This window comes from Bos indicus, chromosome 25 (assembly GCF_029378745.1).
Source record: "Bos indicus isolate NIAB-ARS_2022 breed Sahiwal x Tharparkar chromosome 25, NIAB-ARS_B.indTharparkar_mat_pri_1.0, whole genome shotgun sequence".
Classification (NCBI taxonomy): domain Eukaryota; kingdom Metazoa; phylum Chordata; class Mammalia; order Artiodactyla; family Bovidae; genus Bos; species Bos indicus.
The window spans coordinates 3,531,076-3,552,625 of record NC_091784.1 but is presented as its reverse complement, the minus strand read 5'-3'; the positions used below and the strand labels follow the sequence as shown (position 1 = coordinate 3,552,625).

General features: G+C 55.1%; 2 protein-coding genes across 7 annotated transcripts; both read right to left on the bottom strand.

The window, feature by feature from the left end:
* Window positions 1–4,507: 4,507 nt before the first annotated feature.
* On the bottom strand, window positions 4,508–8,850 carry LOC139179688 (interleukin-32-like). 4 transcript variants are annotated; one of them, XM_070779513.1, is made up of 8 exons: window positions 8,757–8,850; window positions 8,591–8,632; window positions 7,073–7,111; window positions 6,876–6,932; window positions 6,496–6,522; window positions 6,261–6,320; window positions 5,468–5,776; window positions 4,508–5,317 (listed from the first exon to the last, which is right to left on the bottom strand). In XM_070779513.1, exons 2-8 carry the CDS (start codon window positions 8,603–8,605, stop codon window positions 5,240–5,242), a joined length of 585 nt encoding a protein of 194 aa, XP_070635614.1. In that variant the 5' UTR covers window positions 8,606–8,632; window positions 8,757–8,850; the 3' UTR covers window positions 4,508–5,239. The 4 variants fall into 4 exon arrangements, with proteins under 4 accessions (XP_070635614.1, XP_070635616.1, XP_070635618.1 ...); XM_070779515.1 differs by having other exon boundaries at window positions 8,591–8,635; window positions 8,757–8,832; XM_070779517.1 differs by having other exon boundaries at window positions 4,508–5,776; window positions 8,757–8,849.
* A 6,167-nt stretch (window positions 8,851–15,017) lies between these two features.
* LOC109578672 (interleukin-32-like) lies at window positions 15,018–19,309 on the bottom strand. 3 transcript variants are annotated; one of them, XM_070779522.1, is made up of 7 exons: window positions 19,237–19,309; window positions 19,072–19,113; window positions 17,557–17,595; window positions 17,360–17,416; window positions 16,981–17,007; window positions 16,748–16,807; window positions 15,018–16,285 (listed from the first exon to the last, which is right to left on the bottom strand). In XM_070779522.1, the coding sequence occupies exons 2-7, from the start codon at window positions 19,084–19,086 to the stop codon at window positions 15,944–15,946; spliced, it is 540 nt and encodes a 179-aa protein (XP_070635623.1). In that variant the 5' UTR covers window positions 19,087–19,113; window positions 19,237–19,309; the 3' UTR covers window positions 15,018–15,943. The 3 variants fall into 3 exon arrangements, with proteins under 3 accessions (XP_070635623.1, XP_070635625.1, XP_070635624.1); XM_070779524.1 differs by having other exon boundaries at window positions 15,018–16,246; window positions 19,237–19,308; XM_070779523.1 differs by having other exon boundaries at window positions 15,018–16,258; window positions 19,237–19,306.
* Window positions 19,310–21,550: the final 2,241 nt, after the last annotated feature.

Sequence of the window (21,550 nt, the reverse complement as noted above, 5' to 3'; positions counted from 1 at the left end):
GCCTGAGACGTGACAATGGGCACCTCCACATCTGTCTCAGGAAGGCCACCTCCTGAAAGGCATTTCATGTCTCACGTTGGGCTGAACCCTTTTCTTTATAGAGTTTTAGTGAGATGTAATTCACATATCATACAATTCACCCAGGAAAGGGCCTAATTTAATGCACAGTACTACTCAACCACCACCACCATCAATTTCACAATACTTTTATCATCTCCAGAAACCATACTGCACCCTTAAGCCTCCAGGGCCCACCACCAGGCAATCCCTAAGTCTGTTTTTAACTTTTTGGGGTACCACTAGACTATTTCCCCAGGCTTTCCTGGTAGCTCAGCAGTAAAGAATCTGCCTGCAATGCTGAAAACCAGCTTCAATCCGTGGGTCAGGGAAGATCCCTGGGAGGAAGACATGGCAACCCACTCTAATACTCTTGCCTGGAAAACCACATGGACAGAGGAGCCTAGGGGGCTACAGTCTATGGGGCCACGGAGACAGCATTGAGCATGCACGACCACACGCAAGAGTAGTAAATGTTTTCTGGCTCCATGCCCTTACCACATGAATCATTTGCAAATTTTCTTCCCCATTCTATCGGTTGTCTTCTTACTTTTCCGGTGTTTCCCTTTGAAATACAAAAGTTTTAAGTGCTTATATTTTAATAATTTATATCATTTACTTCCCATTCTTTAAAAAACATAATTCAGTGCGATGTGGCATTTTGTGAAGCAGACGTCATGAAGTGAGAGGCTGGAGAAGTATCCATTGTCTCAGCGAAAGGAGCCTCAGATATCACATGGGACATCCCTCTCTGGGCGCCTCCAACCAACTCTTGGTTGCCCCCCAGCTCATCCTCAGCCACCCTGTCCCCCGTCAATGCTGGATTCCAGCCTCTTCTGGAAAACAGTGATTCGGGTCTGTCACGTTCCTGCCACCAAACTTCAGCCTGGCTCCATCACTGCTTCAAGGAAATGAGGGTTTTCTCTCCTGTTATTTTTACTGTCCTGCTTTGGGGCTGACAAGCTTTTTGAAGACAAGTTTCCTCCTCCTCGTACTTAGAAAGGGTCCTGACAGAGGCCCAGATGGCTTCTGGTGCCTTTGAATTCCCAGGTGGCTGGCTGGTTGAAGACACCGGGCTGTCATCCTCCTTCTGGCCTGGTCATGACCACGCTGGGCTCCATGTCCCTGGGTCAGCTCTTGCAGCACTGTGGGCCCGCTGAGGCTGGGTGGCACATTAACAAATGGTGGGTCTGTGACTCCACCCATGGGGGGTGAACCTCTCTAACCCAGCCGATGAGCTGGGCTCAGTAAACACAGGAAGAGGTTAGAGAACTTGGCAGAGACACAGAAAAGCCACAAGACAAAGAGATGCAGGTGCTGGCCCAGCTCCCTTGCCCAGGAAGACCACGCCCCGCCCCACCACCCAGTTTGTTAAAATGCAGATTCCTGTCCCCAGACCTCAGAGTGTAGATTCAGATGAGGACATGGAATCTGCATTTTCAGTCTCCAGGGTCATGCTCTCTCTCTCTGTGTGTTTTTTTTCTTTTTTTTTTTTTTTCCGGCAAGATCAAGCGACTTGAGGGATCTTACTTCTGGGACAAGAAATTTAACTCAGGCCATGACAGTGAAAGCACCTGATTCTAACCAGTGGACCACCAGGCAACTCCCTTCTTGGGTCATCCTGTGTGGAATATTCCAGAAATGGATTTGCAGAGTCACTGGGTTTTAGATCCTGAATTCTGTGACGAGTCTGGGGTGGGCAGAGGTCAATGAGGTGGCTCAGGTTCCACCCACTCATCACCCAGGAACGATGAGGAAGCCGTGACCCCAGACTGAGAGGGGGCCAGTCCACTGTCTTCCCATCAGCATGAGCTGATGGGAGCCAAGCAGCTCCCGAGAGGACGGCAGAGGCTCAGGTGTGGAGGAGCAGGGAGGGGTCCAGGTGCAGGAGGGTGTCCCCTGAAAGTGGGTAGTTCTGGTTCCAGGGTGCTGACCGGAAAGAAGGTGCACGGGGCCAACTGTGGAGCATCATCTATGTGTGAGCAGTGATGTCACCCAGGACTTGGGGCACGGTGACCAGGGGTGGTCTCAGGGCTGATGTGGGGTCCCCAGCAATGTGGGTTGCTTGGGATGTCACAGAAGGAGGACAGGGTGACAAACATCACAGAGGGCCCAGAGAGGCAGGGCTGGGGTTCAGCATCCCGGGATGGACGGTGGGGCCTGTCCCTAAAGACCCAAACAGCTTGGCACAGTTGTTGACAGGAGTGGCCTGGGCTGCCTGGCACACAGACTGGGGCCTTCAGGAGAGAATGAAGGCCGTCTGGGCGCTGAGCCCTCTGGGGTCCCCTTGATCCAAGGCGAAGTGGCAGGTGTCTCCCTGCCCTGGCCTGCCCCACAGGGCTTGTCGCTCCCAGCCTGGCCAGCCTCCTTGCTGAGGCAACAGCCTCTCTCAGCCCAGCACCTCCATGGCCTTCTCATAAGTCTTCCAGGCCCAGGACCACCATAACAAAGAACCACAGACCCATGTATCAGCAACACACTGTCTTCCCACCAGCATGAGCTGATGGGAGCCAAGCAGTTCCCAAGAGGAACTGCTTTATTCTCTCACACGGGAGCCTAGAAGTTGAGGCCAAGGGATCAGTAGGTATGGTTCCTCTGAGAGCCCTGAGGAAGCCTGTGTTCCAGGTCTCTCCTAGGCTTGTAGATAGCCATCTCCACGTCGACACGGCATCCTCTCCGGACATGTATGTATCTCTTAATCCCCCATTTTCATAAGGTCACCAGTCATAATGGATTAGGGCCCATCCCAAGGACCTCATCGGAGAAGGCGATGGCATCCCAGTCCAGTACTCTTGCCTGGAAAATCCCATGGACGGAGGAGCGTGGAAGGCTGCAGTCCATGGAGTCGCTAGGAGTTGGACACGACTGAGCGACTTCACTTTCACTTTCCACTTTCATGCGTTGGAGAAGGAAATGGCAGCCCACTCCAGTGTTCTTGCCTGGAGAACCCCAGGGATGGGGGAGCCTGGTGGGCTGCCGTCTCTGGGGTCGCACAGAGTCGGACATGACTGAAGCGACTTAGCAGCAACAGCAGCAGCAAGGTCCTTGTTTACCGTGATTCCTTATAAAGACCACCTCCAGATGACTTGGCATTCAGAGGACTTCAGCATAGGAATCTGGAGACACATTGTGACATCTGATATCCTTGAAGGGCAACTGGATTTGGAAAGTAGAGCTGTTTCTTGGGCACAGCTAGAAGGGAAAGCTCTGAGCCAGGGGTGGGGAGGTTCAGTCGTTTAGGTGTTGGGAGGAAGACAGGGCTACGGGAGTCCCCACATGTCACAGGTGTAGGTTTAAGACTCCTGAAAGACTCCTGGGAGGAACGTTTCCAGGAGAGAGGACAGGTCAACTAAGAGACTGAGGAATTGGGAGAACCCACAGCATGGGAGGCACTAATGGTAAGGGATCTGACTGCTAATGAGGGAGATGCAAGCGACCTGGGTTCAATGCCTGGGCTCGGAAGATCCCTTGGAGAAGGAAATGACACGCACTCCACTGTCCTTGCCTGGGAAATCCCATGGATGAGGGACCTGGTGGGCCACAGTCCGTGGGGCTGCAGAGGCGAACACGACAGAGCGACAGCACTCACAGCGTAGCAAGGCGTGATTATTTCCTGAGCCATGTGCCACATTTTCTATGTGCCAGGGAATGTGGTGGGGCCTTGAGGGGAACTGGCTTGAAACAGAGGGGTAGGGCTGCCCCGGAGAAAAAGGAGGGCATCCCAGGCAAAAGGAGCAGCATGTGCAGAGACCCAGGCCGTACAGCAAGGAGCTTGGCCGGCAGCCAAGGACTATTGTGCAGCCGAGGAGATGCAGAGCAGCGTCCTGCGGATGAGACTCGGTCTGACAGGTCACTGAGAGCCTTAGGTCCTCAGTTGTGTCCGACTCTGTGCCACCCCATGGACTGTAGGCTGCCAGGCTCCTTTTGCCTGTCGCTGAATTCTTTCTGAGCTGAGACATAAAGGACCAGAGTTCCTCGGATCCCATGAAATACCACCTAACGGTTTCAAATGCCTATCCTATGCTAAATGGAGTACAAAACATCTGCTTTACAGCAAATAACCCACTGAAAACTGCTGCCTATAACATGCATGTGCTGGTTAAAAGGTCCAAGAAGTGAGATGACTGATATTCACATAAGTAATATTTCATCTGTTCAGAATTCTCCATAGGAAGGAAGAAACTTGTGCCCAGAATCCCTGGAAATTGCACCTATTCCATTCACATCACTCCCTCCTGCACCTTGGAGGACTCTTTCCTCCATATTGTTATTGGATTTTGTTCTGTTACCTCCCGAGTTTATATTGTCCATGCACAAAGCACATATCATTGGTCAAAAACAAACATTTCTTTGGGAGGGAAAATGTTTAGAAAATGTATTTCATGTGACTTACATTGAAATGGAGAAAAGATTTAATCTAAAAACAACAACAACAAAAAACAAACTCATATTGACTTTGAAACGGGGAAGAAATTTAATGTTAAACACAGAATACCGTACTACTTCTATCAGCTGAGTAACCTCATCATCGTGAGAAGTAGTATATCAGATGTAAGGTCATTATGTAAAAAGAAAAAAAGGAAATAGTCAAGTGCAGGTTTAGCACAGGGGCACCGGAGAACACAGGGGAAAGCCTGAGAGACTTGCATACTGATGGGGAGGTGAGGCAGGGACGGGGCCAGGAAGCCAAGGCTGCTCAGGGCCTGGCAGTGGGCGGCTCCTTGAAGCAGGGAACTCAGGCCAGAGGTAGGCCTTCCAGAGTCAGGCCTGTCAGAGGGACCCCCTGGAAGTGAAGGGGGAAGGGTGTGGCCGGAATGGAGCTCTGCCACAAGGAACTCCCAGACAGGCTGCTGTCCTCCTCAGACAGGGAGGCGCAGGCCCAGGAGACAGGGAGAGCCTTCCTCCAGGTCTCCTGCCCTGCTGGGGCCTGTGCTGACAGCAAGCTGGGTCGTTTAGGATGATGAGGGCACTAAGATGCTAATGTCAGGGTCAGGGTCCACCGCTGACTCCTCCTGCGAGACCCGCAGCCGGCCCTCAGGGGTCCCCCTCGCTGAGGATCAGCTCAGCGCCCCATCTGACATGGTTTGGAGCGACAGGCAGAGGCACAGAGGCATGCTGACCCACGGAAGGCACCTTGGTCCTTGGCGCCTCCGGGCTTCCAAGCCTCTCCCACATCCCTAGGTCAGCAGAGCATCCCCGTCCCTGACAGACAGGTCAGACCTGGAGATGGAAAACCTGGCCTGATGCTGTGGTGTCGTCCCTGCAGGACAGGAGGGGAGGGCAGTTAAAGGATGGGTCAAGGGTGAGCAGGAGGGTAAAGGTCGCTTTAGAAGATGGTTTCCGGGAAGGGGATCGTGCAGGGCCTTCTGGATGAGGTGGAGTTCCTCCAGAATCACTGGGGCTCCTATACCTGGATGAGGTTTCCGAAGAGCTGCCCCACAGAGGAGTACATATCCATCAGCATTCCGCAGACGGCCTTCACTGCACTCCAGACGGCCTCCAGGAACGCCCCCACCTTCTCCCAAAGCCAGGTGAGCACATCCCAACACCGCTGCTGGATACTCTGCAGAATGCCTTGGAACCGCCGCAGGGCTCTGGCCCAGATGCTCTCTTCCAGATTCAAGACCTCCAGACAGGCAGAGCCTGAGGGTCTCTGGATTCTGCGGCGTACTTCTTGCCTTGCTTCCTGAAGCAAGGGACTGGACTCCTTCAGGGATTCCTGCATGGATGGGGGCCTTTCAGGGACCCGCCCTGGGTGAGGCAGACCCTGGTCCTGACCTGACTGAGGCCTCCCAGACCTTGGGAGACGCTGTAACTCAAAAGTACAGCCCAGCCCAACCCAAACCGCCTGCCTGCAGACCAAGAGCTTTGCAGACACAAGGACTTCTCCCAGAGACTGGGTCTGCTCCTTGGTTCGCCTTGAAGAATGAACTCTGGTGCTTGGTTGTATCTGCCTGCAGGTGGTTGGCCTCTGAACCCAGCACGAGACCCACGGGTCTTAGAGCAGGAAGCTGAGTCAGGGCTCTGGCCACCGTGTGCTGAGTGGGGAGGGTGATGCCCGCAAGGCTGCACCATCTGAGATTTCAGGGACCACCCCCTTCATCCCCCACTCCAGGGAGCTCTGTGCGCACATAGCAGCCCCAAGGACAAGAGAGACCAGTGGGGAGGGGAAGGAAGGCGCTGAGATAGTGGCTGTGACTCACTGGAAGGTTCTGTTGAATGTGATCTTCTATAAATTCACTGATGTCCTCGCTGAGCTCCTCCTGGGGAGAGGAAGCGTGCAGTCTGCACTCCTGCCTCCCTGCTGACGTCTGGGGTCCCCACTGTGGCCTCCCGTGCATCCAGGTGAGTCTGAAGGGAGCCAGGGCCCCAGACCCCATACCCTGGCTGATGCAACTCTGAGGACTACCCTTAGCAGGGGGCAAGGTCCAAACTCACCTCCGTCTCATCTAGGGCTGCCTCCATCTGGTGGGGAAAAAATATTGTATTTAAAACACCCCCACCCTCTCTCACTTTCACCCTGAATCCCAAGCCCCAGCTAGTACTCATCTCGGCCCAGTCACCCCAATAACTAACCCTCAACCCGAGGGCCATACTCTGGCATCCCTGCCTTGCCCTGTTGCCCTGTGGTCTGGACGCCGCCCTCAGCATCCCTGGGCCTCCGTATCCCCTCCCTGTGCACTCACCTGCCACACAGGTATGCGTTTGTCCAGTGTAAGGACTGGGTGCTGAGCTGTGACCCTCATCATCACTGTGACTGTGAACCCACCTACCGCCCTCAAACTGGGGAGGGTTGAGGGTGGGGCACACTGACCCACCTGTGCTTCTTCTGGTTCATTTCCCATCTTATCACAGAAATCATCCACCCGTTTGTGCTGTGAACAGAGATGGACTTGAGTAAAAGAATCTCCGTCCTTCTCCCTGCTGGGTCTCAAGTGGGCCAGATCGACTCGGCTTCACCTCGCAGACCCAGGCCTCCCGAGACCCTAGCTATTCATGGGGATGAGCCTCTTACCATTATGGACCTCAGAGAAGCCTGGTCATATGGGACTCCCTGTGGAGGTAACAGTGAAACTCAGATTCTGTCCTTGTAACCACCGAGACCTGTCCTACACACACACACACACACACACACACACACACACACACACACGGACACTGACCAAAGGAGGACCCTTGCCCTGGAGTAGGCAGGTCAACCTATTTCCCAGATGCCTAGCCCTCCGTGGTCCTGCTGAGAGCTGACCAGGGAGGACCTGGCACTGTCCTCTCGGGTCTGAGGCTCTGAGGGTGACAGTGGCCAGTCTTCAGACCTCTGACCCTGCAGACCCCCGGCCCCCAGGACCTTCCACTCCAGACCCTTGATGAGTCATGGAGGTGGGAGGCGCCCCACCGACCCCTGGGAGACTCCACCTAACGGCGGGCATCTGGTGGGTCCCCACTGCCCTCCTGGCCCTGGGTGGTCAGTGGGGCTCACAGCGCATGCAGGGCTCCGTCTGCACACCCTTGTCCAGGGGGCCCATCCTGTCAGCCCAGCATCACACACAACTGGGCAAGGAAACACCTCGAGGGGCCGTGGGGACACTCTCTGCCCGCATCGTCTCACTGGGCCTGGCCGCTCAACCTCGGCCAGCCACGCTGACCACTGCCAGATACTGGTGTTCCATGGCCTGGAGCTCCTGAGCATCTTGTCACCGTCAGAACTGAGATGAGGGAGTTGTACAGAGGGCGGAGGGCACTCCAAAGGGAAAGAGTAGACTCTGAGCTCAGTGTGGCTCGGCTACTCATCCAGGCCCTGAGAGAAATGTTTTCAGCTTTTCTCTGAAAATGCTGGCCACATGCTGCAACTAAGATCGCTCAGAGACAAAAGAAATTCAATAAATAGGAATAAGCATTAGAAGGAGCCCGAGGATAGCTGATTCCTAGGAGACTGCAGACGCTCCACGTCTGGCTCCCCCACGAGCATGACGACTCTAATTCCTACACTCACTCCCTGGTCCATTGCTCCTTCCTCGGTCCCAAAGGCCCCCACACTGAGCTGCCCCCCAAACCGAACTCCCAGCAGGAGCCCCAGCCCCACAGCCAGGACCTGCTACATAAGGAAAGGGCTCAGAGCAACAGGAAACTGGTGCCTGCTTGTCAACAATTATCCAGAATTTCAGGATGGTGACAGCAGAGCGTTCGACCAGGGTCATTGTGAGACGGGGCGCTTTGATGGCCCGGGTCCCATGTTTTGACCCTCTGCTTCCCCAGTGGGAAGGAAATGGCAACCCGCTCCAGTATCTCTGCCTGGAGAAGCCCATGGACAGGGGAGCCTGGTGGGCTATAGTCCCCGGGTTCGCAAAGAGTTGGACACCACTGAGCGACTAACACTTTCACTTTCCCCTGCGGCCACCCTAGGGCCCAGGGAGGGTGGAACAGAGGCTGTTGTGCAGAAAGCAGTCAGCAGGGCTGGGGCTGAGCTGGTGGGAGCCAGATCGGGCGGCAAATGATACTCCAGGACCACTCTCCCCTCATCTCTTTTCGTCACTACCTTTGCGAAGCACATGGTGGCTTAGGGTCCTCCCGCTGGGACCTGCTGGAGGAAGAGGTTGGGGGGTGGAAAGTGCTTCAGAGAAGCGGGCTCGCCCACCACCCTGGAGGGTCCTCCGGCTGCAGGTCTCCCCCATCCCCATGCCGGGGTCCCCAGAGCCCCTCACCTGAGATCCTGCAGTCAGAGCTCCAGCTGAGCACTACCCCGCTGCCTGCTGAGCCCCAGCGACGTAAGAGCCGGCCAGGGAGGGGCAGAGAGGGTGGAGCCTTGCTGGGGGAGGGAATAGGGGCAGCTGGGAGTGTTTGAGACAGAAACTGAGTCAGAAATAGAAGCAGAAAAAAAAGGGGAAAGCGGGGAGTCAGAAGGAGGGGAAGACATGGAGCCAGAGGTCTGAGGGCCGGGGCGGGGAGGGCATGTCTCTTACTCTCAGGGTCCCAGGACAGGCCCCTTCTCCCTGAGCTGGGTGGGGATCTCTGAGCCCAGCTTGGGCCACATTCCCCCACCATCGGCTGGAGCATGGGGAGGGACGGGGTAAAGTCCAGACTTGGGACGATAGTTTGAGGAAGATTCGGGGGGAGCCGACCAGGGCCCTCGAACAGACTGCACCCCACTCCACATCCAGAGAAGCTTCTGTAGCTGCCCTGCCCTCAGGAAGTCACAGGACCTGCAGGGGCCCTGAGGTGGAGACTCTCCCCGGGGCCCTGGCATCCAGGGCAGGGCCGGGCCTGTGTGCCTCACCCACAGGATGTGTCCCTCAGAAGGGGCAGAAGGGAGCCTTGCTGGCCGTCTGGGCCCCACTGACCAGGGTCTCCTGAGCCCTGCTCGGGCCCCCGGGCCTCAGTCACCATGGCAGGGGTCTCCAAGACCCTGGCCAGCCCCACAGGGCTTGACTCTCACAGCCTGGCCCACCTCCCCCTAAGACCACAGCCCCTCACAGCCATGGCCTGGCATCTGTCTTAGAGACCCAGGGCTGCCACAACAAAGAGCCACAGACCCGGGTCTCAGCAACACATATTTATTCTCACAGTGGAGCCTCGAAATTGAAATCAAGGCGTCAGCAGGCAGCGGTTGCTCTGCGAGCCCTGAGGGAAGCATGTGTTCCAGGCTTCTCTCCTAGGCCTGTAGACAGATGTCTCCAGGTCTGCATGGCGCCCTCCCTAGACAAGTATCTGTCTCCTAATTCCCCATTTTCCTAAGGTCACCAGTCATAATGGATTAGGGCCCACCCTAAGGACCTCATGCTCACTTGATTCCCTGTAAAGACTCCCCTCCAGGTGCTGGTGGTTAGGACTTCACTGTGTATATTTAGGGGAACACTATTCAGTGTCTAATATCCTTGAAGAGGAACCGGCCTCCTGATGGGCCATCTGTGTGCACCCCACGGGGACAACCTATGAATCGTGCTCCTCAGGGAAAGTCTCTCTTGAGTGCACAAGACCCCAGCCGGCACCGCCTGCCCCTTAGGTCCGTTCAGTTGTCTGAAACTCCCTTCCTACACCCAGGAAGTCCAGATTCTTCCCTGAGCCACCTCAGAACTCCAGGGTGGGAGGGAGCCAATAGAGCTGCTCTTGCTTCAGCTGCAGGCTTCCCTGGTGGCTCAGAGAGTAGAGAATCTGCCTGCAATGCAGGAGACATAGGTTCGATCCCTGGGTCGGAAAGATCCCCCTGGAGAAAGGAACCCACTCCTCTATCATGGCCCGGAGAGTTCCATGGACTGCATAGTCCATGGGTCGCAAAGAGTCACACGGGTGAGCGGCTTTCACTTGCTTCAGCTGCACGCCTCATTTCCAGGTCGTATTTCCAGTGATCTGGCTGCCTGAGACGTGACAATGGGCACCTCCACATCTGTCTCAGGAAGGCCACCTCCTGAAAGGCATTTCATGTCTCACGTTGGGCTGAACCCTTTTCTTTATAGAGTTTTAGTGAGATGTAATTCACATATCATACAATTCACCCAGGAAAGGGCCTAATTTAATGCACAGTACTACTCAACCACCACCACCATCAATTTCACAATACTTTTATCATCTCCAGAAACCATACTGCACCCTTAAGCCTCCAGGGCCCACCACCAGGCAATCCCTAAGTCTGTTTTTAACTTTTTGGGGTACCACTAGACTATTTCCCCAGGCTTTCCTGGTAGCTCAGCAGTAAAGAATCTGCCTGCAATGCTGAAAACCAGCTTCAATCCGTGGGTCAGGGAAGATCCCTGGGAGGAAGACATGGCAACCCACTCTAATACTCTTGCCTGGAAAACCACATGGACAGAGGAGCCTAGGGGGCTACAGTCTATGGGGCCACGGAGACAGCATTGAGCATGCACGACCACACGCAAGAGTAGTAAATGTTTTCTGGCTCCATGCCCTTACCACATGAATCATTTGCAAATTTTCTTCCCCATTCTATCGGTTGTCTTCTTACTTTTCCGGTGTTTCCCTTTGAAATACAAAAGTTTTAAGTGCTTATATTTTAATAATTTATATCATTTACTTCCCATTCTTTAAAAAACATAATTCAGTGCGATGTGGCATTTTGTGAAGCAGACGTCATGAAGTGAGAGGCTGGAGAAGTATCCATTGTCTCAGCGAAAGGAGCCTCAGATATCACATGGGACATCCCTCTCTGGGCGCCTCCAACCAACTCTTGGTTGCCCCCCAGCTCATCCTCAGCCACCCTGTCCCCCGTCAATGCTGGATTCCAGCCTCTTCTGGAAAACAGTGATTCGGGTCTGTCACGTTCCTGCCACCAAACTTCAGCCTGGCTCCATCACTGCTTCAAGGAAATGAGGGTTTTCTCTCCTGTTATTTTTACTGTCCTGCTTTGGGGCTGACAAGCTTTTTGAAGACAAGTTTCCTCCTCCTCGTACTTAGAAAGGGTCCTGACAGAGGCCCAGATGGCTTCTGGTGCCTTTGAATTCCCAGGTGGCTGGCTGGTTGAAGACACCGGGCTGTCATCCTCCTTCTGGCCTGGTCATGACCACGCTGGGCTCCATGTCCCTGGGTCAGCTCTTGCAGCACTGTGGGCCCGCTGAGGCTGGTGGCACATTAAGAAATGGTGGGTATGTGACTCCACCCATGGGGGGTGAACCTCTCTAACCCAGCCGATGAGCTGGGCTCAGTAAACACAGGAAGAGGTTAGAGAACTTGGCAGAGACACAGAAAAGCCACAAGACAAAGAGATGCAGGTGCTGGCCCAGCTCCCTTGCCCAGGAAGACCACGCCCCGCCCCACCACCCAGTTTGTTAAAATGCAGATTCCTGTCCCCAGACCTCAGAGTGTAGATTCAGATGAGGACATGGAATCTGCATTTTCAGTCTCCAGGGTCATGCTCTCTCTCTGTGTGTGTGTTTTTTTTTTTTTTTTTCCGGCAAGATCAAGCGACTTGAGGGATCTTACTTCTGGGACTAGAAATTTAACCCAGGCCATGACAGTGAAAGCACCTGATTCTAACCAGTGGACCACCAGGCAATTCCCTTCTTGAGTCATCCTGTGTGGAATATTCCCGAAGCAGATTTGCAGAGTCACTGGTTTTTAGATCCTGAATTCTGTGACGAGTCTGGGGTGGGCAGAGGTCAATGAGGTGGCTCAGGTTCCACCCACTCATCACCCAGGAACGATGAGGAAGTCGTGACCCCAGACTGAGAGGGGGCCAGTCCACTGTCTTCCCACCAGCATGAGCTGATGGGAGCCAAGCAGCTCCTGAGAGCACGGCAGGGGCTCAGGTGTGGAGGAGCAGGGAGGGGTCCAGGTGCAGGAGGGTGTCCCCCTGAAAGTGGCAATTCTGGTTCCAGGGTGCTGACCGGAAAGAAGGTGCACGGGGCCAACTGTGGAGCATCATCTATGTGTGAGCAGTGATGTCACCCAGGACTTGGGGCACGGTGACCAGGGGTGGTCTCAGGGCTGATGTGGGGTCCCCAGCAATGTGGGTTGCTTGGGATGTCACAGAAGGAGGACAGGGTGACAAACATCACAGAGGGCCCAGAGAGGCAGGGCTGGGGTTCAGCATCCCGGGATGGACGGTGGGGCCTGTCCCTAAAGACCCAAACAGCTTGGCACAGTTGTTGACAGGAGTGGCCTGGGCTGCCTGGCACACAGACTGGGGCCTTCAGGAGAGAATGAAGGCCGTCTGGGCGCTGAGCCCTCTGGGGTCCCCTTGATCCAAGGCGAAGTGGCAGGTGTCTCCCTGCCCTGGCCTGCCCCACAGGGCTTGTCGCTCCCAGCCTGGCCAGCCTCCTTGCTGAGGCAACAGCCTCTCTCAGCCCAGCACCTCCATGGCCTTCTCATAAGTCTTCCAGGCCCAGGACCACCATAACAAAGAACCACAGACCCATATATCAACAACACACATTTATTCTCTCACAGGGGAGCCTAGAAGTGGAGGTCAAGGTGTCAGCAGGTATGGTTCCTCTGAGAGCCCTGAGGGAAGCCTGTGTTCCAGGTCTCTCCTAGGCTTTAGATAGCCATCTCTACATTGACACGGAATCCTCTCCAGACATGTATGTGTCTCCTAATCCCCCATTTTCATAAGGTCACCAGTCATAATGAATTAGGGCCCACCCCAAGGACCACGTTCACCTTGATCCCTTGTAAAGACCACCTCCAGATGACGTGGCATTCAGAGGACTTCGGCATAGGAATCTGGAGACACAGTGTGACTTCTGATATCCTTGAAGGACAACTGGATTTGGAAAGTAGAGGTGTTTCTTGGGCACAGCTGGAAGGGAAAGCTCTGAGCCTGGGGCTGGAAGGTTCAGTCGTTTAGGTGTTGGGAGGAAGACAGGGATACGGGAGTCCCCACATGTCACAGGTTTAGGTTTAAGACTCCTGCAAGACTCCTGGGAAGAATGTTTCCAGGAGAGAGGACAGGTCAGCTAAGAGACTGAGGAACTGGGAGAACCCACAGCATGGGGGTCATTAATGGTAAGGTATCTGACTGCTAATGAAGGAGATGCAAGGGACCTGGGTTCAATGCCAGGGCTCGGAAGATCCCTGGAAAAGGAAATGACACCCTACTCCAGTATCCTTGCCTAGGAAATCCCATGGATGAGGGACCTGGTGGGCCACAGTCCGTGGGGCTGCAGAGGCGAACACGACAGAGCGACAGCACTCACAGCATATCAAGGCGTGATTATTTCCTGAGCCCACCCACGTGCCAGGGAATGTGGTGGGGCGTTAGGAGACCTGGCTTGAAATAGAGGGGCAGGGCTGCCCCGGAGAAAAAGGAGGGCATCCCAGGCAAAAGGAGCAGCATGTGCAGAGACCCCAACAGGAGAGAGAGGAGCTTGGCCCCCAGCCAAGGACTATTGCGCAGGCGAGGAGATGCAGAGCAGCGTCCTGCAGATGAGACGGGGTCTGACAGGTCAGTGAGAGCCTTAGGTCCTCAGTTGTGTCTGACTGTGCCACTCGTGAACTGAAGGCTGCCAGGCTCCTTTCGCCTCTCCCTGAATTCTTTCTGAGCTGAAGCATAAAAGACCAGAGTTCACCAGATCAGATCAGATCAGATCAGTCGCTCAGTCGTGTCCGACTCTTTCCGACCCCATCAATCGCAGAAAGCAGGCCTCCCTGTCCATCACCAACTCCCAGAGTGCACTCAGACTCACGTCGATCGAGTCAGTGATACCATCCAGCCATCTCATCCTCTGTCGTCCCCTTCTCCTCCTGCCCCCAATCCCTCCCAGCATCAGAGTCTTTTCCAATGAGTCAACTCCTCGCATGAGGTGGCCAAAGTACTGGAATTTCAGCTTTAGCATCATTCCTTCCAAAGAAATCCCAGGCGTGATCTCCTTCAGAATGGACTGGTTGGATCTCCCTGCAGTCCAAGGGACTCTCAAGAGTCTTCTCCAACACCACAGTTCAAAAGCATCAATTCTTCGGCACTCAGCCTTCTTCACAGTCCAACTCTCACATCCATACATGACCACAGGAAAAACCATAGCCTTGACTAGATGGACCTTTGTTATCCCATGAAATACCACCTAAGGGTTTCAAATGGCTATCCTATGCTAAATGGAGTACAAAACATCTGCTTTACAGCAAATAACCCACTGAAAACTGCTGTCTATAACTTGCATGTGCTGGTTAAAAGGTCCAAGAAGTGAGATGACTGATATTCACATAAGTAATATTTCATTGTTTCAGAATTCTCCATAGGAAGGAAGAAACTTGTGCCCAGAATCCCTGGAAATTGCACCTATTCCATTCACATCACTCCCTCCTGCACCTTGGAGGACTCTTTCCTCCATATTTTTATTGGATTTTGTTCTGTTACCTCCTGAGTTTATATTGTCCATGCACAAATCACATATCATTGGTCAAAAACTGAAACATTTCTTTGGGAGGGGGAATGTTTAGAAAATGTATTTCATGTAACTTACATTGAAATGGAGAAAAGATTTAATCTAAAAACAACAACAAAAAACAAACTCATATTGACGTTGAAACAGGGAAGAAATTTAATGTTAAACAAAAAAAAACCTTATTCCTTATACCAACTGAGGAACCTCACTATCGTGAGAAGTAGTATATCAGATGTAAGGTCATTATGTAAAAAGAAATAAAGGAAATAGTCAAGAGCTGGTTTAGCACAGGAGACTTGCATACTGATGGGGAGGTGAGCCAGGGACGGGGCCAGGAAGCCAAGGCTGCTCAGGGCCTGGCAGTGGGCGCCTCCTTGAAGCAGGGAACTCAGGCCAGAGGTAGGCCTTCCAGAGTCAGGCCTGTCAGAGGGACCCCCTGGAAGTGAAGGGGGAAGGGTGTGGCCGGAATGGAGCTCTGCCACAAGGAACTCCCAGACAGGCTGCTGTCCTCCTCAGACAGGAAGGCGCAGGCCCAGGAGACAGGGAGAGCCTTCCTCCAGGTCTCCTGCCCTGCTGGGGCCTCAGCTGACAGCAAGCTGGGTCACTTAGGATGATGAGGGCACTAAGACGCTAACGTCAGGGTCAGGGTCCACCACTGACTCCTCCTGCGAGACCCACAGCCGGCCCTCAGGGGTCCCCCTCGCTGAGGATCAGCTCAGCGCCCCATCTGACATGGTTTGGAGCGACAGGCAGAGGCACAGAGGCATGCTGACCCACGGAAGGCACCTTGGTCCTTGGCGCCTCCGGGCTTCCAAGCCTCTCCCACATCCCTGGGTCAGCAGAGCATCCCCGTCCCTGACAGACAGGTCAGACCTGGAGAAGGGAAACCTGGCCTGATGCTGTGGTGTCGTCTCTGCAAGACAGGAGGTGAGGGCAGTTAAAGGATGGGTCAAGGGTGAGCAGGAGTGCAAAGGTCGCTTCACAAGATGGTTTCTGGGAAGGGGATGGTGCAGGGCCTCCTAGATGAGGAGGAGTTCCTCCAGAACCACCTGCGGCTCCTAGACCTGGATGAGGTTTCCGAAGAGCTGCCCCACAGAGGAGCAGAAATCCGTCAGCACTCCCAAGACGGCCTTCACCACACTGCAGATGGCCTCCAGGAAGGTCACCGCCTTCTCCCGCAGCCAGGTGAGCGCATCCCAACACCGCTGCTGGAGACTCTGCAGAATTACTTGGAACCTCCCCAGGGCTCTGGCCCAGATGCTCTCTTCCGGATTCTGGACCTCCAGACGGGCAGAGACTGAAGGTCTCTGGATTCTGCGGCGTACTCCTTGCCGTGCTTCCTGAAGCAAGGGACTGGACTCCTGCAGGGATTCCTGCATGGATGGGGGCCTTTCAAGGACCTGCCCTGGGAGAGGCAGACCCTGGTCCTGACCTGACCGAGGCCTCCCAGCCCTTGTAAGAGTCTGGGGCTCAGAAGCCCAGCCCAGCCCAACCCAAACTGCCTGCCTTCAGGCCAACAGCTCAGCAGACATGAGCACTTCTCCCAGAGACTGGGCCTGGCCCCTCGGTTCCCCTTGAAGAACGAACCCTGGTGCTTGGTTGTACCTGCCTGCAGGTGGTTGGCCTCTGAACCCAGCACCAGGCCCACGGGGCTCATAGCAGGAAGCTCAGTCCAGGGCTCTGGCCACCATGTGCTGAGTGGGGAGGCTGATGCCCGCAAGGCTGCACCACCTGAGATTTCAGGGACCCCCCCTTCATCCCCCACTCCAGGGAGCTCTGGGCACACACAGCAGCCCCAAGGACAAGAGAGACCAGTGGGGAGGGGAAGGAAGGAAGGCGCTGAGACAGTGGCTCCAACTCACGGGAAGGTTCTCTTGAATGTGATCTTCTATGAATTCACAGATGTCCTCGCTGAGTCCCTCCTGGGGAGAGGAAGTGTGCAGTCTGCACTCCTGCCTCCCTGCTGAGGTCAGTGGTCCCCACTGGCCTCCCGTGCATCCAGGTGAGTCTGACGGGAGCCAGGGCCCCAGACCCCATACCCTGGCTGATCCAACTCTGAGGACTACGCTGAGCATGGGGCAAGGTCCAAACTCACCTCCGTCTCATCTAGGGCTGCCTCCATCTGGTGGGGAAAAAATATTGTATTTAAAACACCCCCACCCTCTCTCACTTTCACCCTGAATCCCAAGCCCCACAAGTTCTCTTCTCTGCCCAGTTACCCCAATAACTAACCCTCAACCCGAGGGCCATGCTCTGGCATCCCTGCCCTGCCCTGTTGCCCTGTGGTCTGGACGCCGCCCTCAGCATCCCTGGGCCTCCGTATCCCCTCCCTGTGCACTCCCCTGCCACACAGGTATGCGTTTGTCCAGTGTAAGGACTGGGTGCTGAGCTGTGACCCTCATCATCACTGTGACTGTGAACCCACCTACCGCCCTCAAACTGGGGAGGGTTGAGGGTGGGGCACACTGACCCACCTGTGCTTCTTCTGGTTCATTTCCCATCTTATCACAGAAATCATCCACCCGTTTGTGCTGTGAACAGAGATGGACTTGAGTAAAAGAATCTCCGTCCTTCTCCCTGCTGGGTCTCAAGTGGGCCAGATCGACTCGGCTTCACCTCGAAGACCCAGGCCTCCCGAGACCCTAGCTATTCATGGGGATGAGCCTCTTACCATTATGGACCTCAGAGAAGCCTGGTCATATGGGACTCCCTGTGGAGGTAACAGTGAAACTCAGGTTCTGTCCTTGTAACCACCGAGACCTGTTCTACACACACACACACACACACACACACGGACACTGACCAAAGGAGGACCCTTGCCCTGGAGTAGGCAGGTCAACCTGTTTCCCAGATGCCTAGCCCTCCGTGGTCCTGCTGAGAGCTGACCAGGGAGGACCTGGCACTGTCCTCTCGGGTCTGAGGCTCTGAGGGTGACAGTGGCCAGTCTTCAGACCTCTGACCCTGAAGACCCCCGGCCCCCAGGACCTTCCACTCCAGACCCTTGATGAGTCATGGAGGTGGGAGGCGCCCCACCGACCCCTGGGAGACTCCACCTAACGGCGGGCATCTGGTGGGTCCCCACTGCCCTCCTGGCCCTGGGTGGTCAGTGGGGCTCACAGCGCATGCAGAGCTCCGTCTGCACACCCTTGTCCGGGGGGCCCATCCTGTCAGCCCAGCATCACACACAACTGGGCAAGGAAACACCTCACGGGGCCGTGGGGACACTCTCTGCCCGCATCCTCTCACTGGGCTTGGCCGCTCAACCTCGGCCAGCCACGCTGACCACTGCCAGATACTGGTGTTCCATGGCCTGGAGCTCCTGAGCATCTTGTCACCGTCAGAACTGAGATGAGGGAGTTGTACAGAGGGCGGAGGGCACTCCAAAGGGAAAGAGTAGACTCTGAGCTCAGTGTGGCTCGGCTACTGATCCAGGCCCTGAGAGAAATGTTTTCAGCTTTTCTCTGAAAATGCTGGCCAGCCAACTAGACCCCACATGCTGCAACTAAGATCGCTCAGAGACAAAAGAAATTCAATAAATAGGAATAAGCATTAGAAGGAGCCCGAGGATAGCTGATTCCTAGGAGACTGCAGACGCTCCACGTCTGGCTCCCCCACGAGCATGACGACTCTAATTCCTACACTCACTCCCTGGTCCATTGCTCCTTCCTCGGTCCCAAAGGCCCCCACACTGAGCTGCCCCCCAAACCAACCTCCCAGCAGGAGCCTCAACCCCACATCAGGACCTGCCACATAAGGAAAGGGCTCAGAGCAACAGGAAACTGGAGCGTGCTTGTCAACAATTATCCAAAATTTCAGGATGGTGACAGCAGAGTGTTTGACCAGGGTCATTGTGAGATGGGGTGCTTTGATGGCCCGGGTCCCATGTTTTGACCCTCTGCTTCCCCAGTGGGAAGGAAATGGCAACCCGCTCCAGTATCTGCCTGGAGAAGCCCATGGACAGGGGAGCCTGGTGGGCTACAGTCCCCAGGTTCCCAAAGAGTTGGACATCACTGAGCGACTCACACTTTCATTTTCCCCTGTGGCCACCCCAGGACCCAGGGAGGTTGGGACAGAGGCTGCTGTGCACAGAGCAGTCAGCAGGGCTGGGGCTGAGCTGGTGGGAGCGGGGACAGACGGCAAAGGAGACTCCAGGCCCACTCTCCCCACATCTCTTGTCGTCACTCACCTTAGCGAAGCACATGGTGGCTTAGGGTCCTCCCGAAGGGACCTGATGGAGGAAGAGGTGGGGGGTGGAAAGTGCTTCAGAGAAGCGGGCTCGCCCACCACCCTGGAGGGTCCTCCGCCTGCAGGTCTCCCCCATCCCCATGCCGGGGTCCCCAGAGTCCCTCACCTGAGATCCTGCAGCCAGAGCTCCAGCTGAGCACTGCCCCACTGCCCGCTGAGCCCCAGCAACTTAAGAGCTGGCCAGGGAGGGGCAGAGAGGGTGGAGCCCTGCTGGGGAGGGGGCAGGGGCAGCTGGGTGTGTTTGAGACAGAAACTGAGATAGAAATAGAAGCAGAAACAGAGGGGGGAGGGCAGGAGTCCGAAGGAAGGGATGACAAGGGGCCAGAGGTCTGAGGGGCGGGGTGGGGAGGGCGTGTGCCTTACACTCAGGGTCCAGGGGTCAGGGCCCTTCCTCTCTGACCTGGGTTGGGATCTCTGAGCCCAGCTTGGGCCACCTCCCTTCACCATCGGGTCGAGCACAGGGAGGGACAGGGTAAAGTCCAGACTTGAGACAATAGTTTGAGGAAGATTTGGGGGGAGCTGACCAGGGCCCTCGAACAGACTGCACCCCACTCCACTCCACATTCTGGAGCTGCCCTACCCTCAGGAAGGCACAAGACCTGCAGGGGCCCTGAGGTGGAGACTCTCCCCGGGGCCCTGGCATCCAGGGCAGGGCCGGGCCTGTGTGCCTCACCCACAGGATGTGTCCCTCAGAAGGGGCAGAAGGGAACCTTGCTGGCTGTCTGGGCCCCGCTCACCAGGGTCTCCTGAGCCCTGCTCGGGCCCCCGGTCCTCAGTCACCATGGCAGGGGTCTCCCTGGCCCTGGCCAGCCCCACAGGGCTTGACTCTCCCAGCATGGCCCACCTCCCCCTGAGACCACAACCCCTCACAGCCATGGCCTAGCATCTGTCTTAGAGACCCAGGGCTGCCATAACAAAGAGCTACAGACCCCGGTCTCAGCAACACACATTTACTCTCACAGTGGAGCCTCGAAATTGAAATCAAGGCGTCAGCAGGCAGCGGTTGCTCTGAGAGCCCTGAGGGAAGCATGTGTTCCAGGCTTCTCTCCTAGATGTGTAGACAGCTGTCTCCAGGTCTGCATGGTGCCCTCCCTACACATGTATATGTCTCCTAATTCCCCATTTTCCTAAGGTCACCAGTCATAATGGATTAGGGCCCACCCTAAAGACCTCATGCTCACTTGATTCCCTGTAAAGAACCCCCTCCAGGCGCTGCTGGTTAGGACTTCACTGTGTGAATTTAGGGGAACACTATTCAGTGTCTAATATCCTTAAAGAGGAACCAGGCTCCTGATGGGCCACCCGTGTGCACCCCACGGGGACAACCTATGAATCCTGCTCCTCAGGGAAAGTCTCTCTTGAGTGCACCAGACCCCAGCCGGCACCCCCTGCCCCTTAGGAGCCAGTTCAGTTGTCTGAAAGTCCCTTCCCACACCCAGGAAGTCCAGATCCTTCCCTGAGCCAGCTCAGAACTCCAGGGTGGGAGGGAGACAATAGAGTGGCTCTTGCTTTGGCTGCAGGCTTCCCTGGTGGCTCAGAGGGTAGGGAATCTGCCTGCAATGCAGGAGACCTGGGTTCAATCCCTGGGTCGGAAAGATCCCCCTGGAGAAAGGAACCCACTCCACTATCATGGCCCAGAGAATTCCATGGACTGCATAGTCCATAGGGTTGCAAAGAGTCACACAGCTGAGCGGCTTTCACTTGCTTCATTTGCCCGCCTCATTTCCAGGTTTGATCTCCGGTGATGTGACACTGGGCACCGCCACATCTGTCTCAGGAAGGCCACCTCCAGAAAGGCATTTCATGTCTCACTGAGGACTGAACGCTTTTCTTTATAGAGTTTTAGTGAGATGTAATTCACATATCATACAATTCACCCAGGAAAGGGCCTAATTTAATGCACAGTACTACTCAACCATCACCACCATCAATTTCAGAACACTTTTATCATCTCCAGAAACCATTCTGCACCCTAAGCCATCATCCTCCACGGTCCAGCATCAGGCAATTCCTAAGTCTGTTTTTAACTTGTTGAGGTACCAGTAGCCTCTTTCCCCAGGCTTCCCCGGTAGCTCAGCGGTAAAGAATCTGACTGCAATGCTGAAAACCAGGTTCAATCTGTGGGTCAGGGAAGATCCTTGGGAGGAGGACATGGCAACCCTCTCCAATACTCTTGCCTGGAAAACCCCATGGACAGAGGAGCCTGGGGGGCTACAGTCTATGGGGCCACAGAGACAGCATTGAGCATGCACAACCACACACAAGAGTAGTAAATGTTTTCCGGCTCCATGCCCTGACCACATGAATCATTTGCAACTTTTGGTCCCCATTCTGTGGGTTGTCTTTTTACTTTTCTCGTGTTGCCCTTTGAAATACAAAAGTTTTAAGTGTTTATATTTTAAAACTTTGTATCATTTCCT

Coding starts and splice junctions, on each gene's coding strand:
- LOC139179688 (XM_070779513.1), bottom strand. Junction 6,523..6,875: donor ATGAACCAGAAGAAGCACAG/GTGGGTCAGTGT, acceptor TTTCCCCACCAG/ATGGAGGCAGCCCTAGATGA. Junction 6,321..6,495: donor CAGCCCTAGATGAGACGGAG/GTGAGTTTGGAC, acceptor TCCTCTCCCCAG/GAGGAGCTCAGCGAGGACAT.
- LOC109578672 (XM_070779522.1), bottom strand. Junction 16,808..16,980: donor CAGCCCTAGATGAGACGGAG/GTGAGTTTGGAC, acceptor TCCTCTCCCCAG/GAGGGACTCAGCGAGGACAT. Junction 16,286..16,747: donor ACATTCAAGAGAACCTTCCC/GTGAGTTGGAGC, acceptor CTCCCAGGGCAG/GTCCTTGAAAGGCCCCCATC.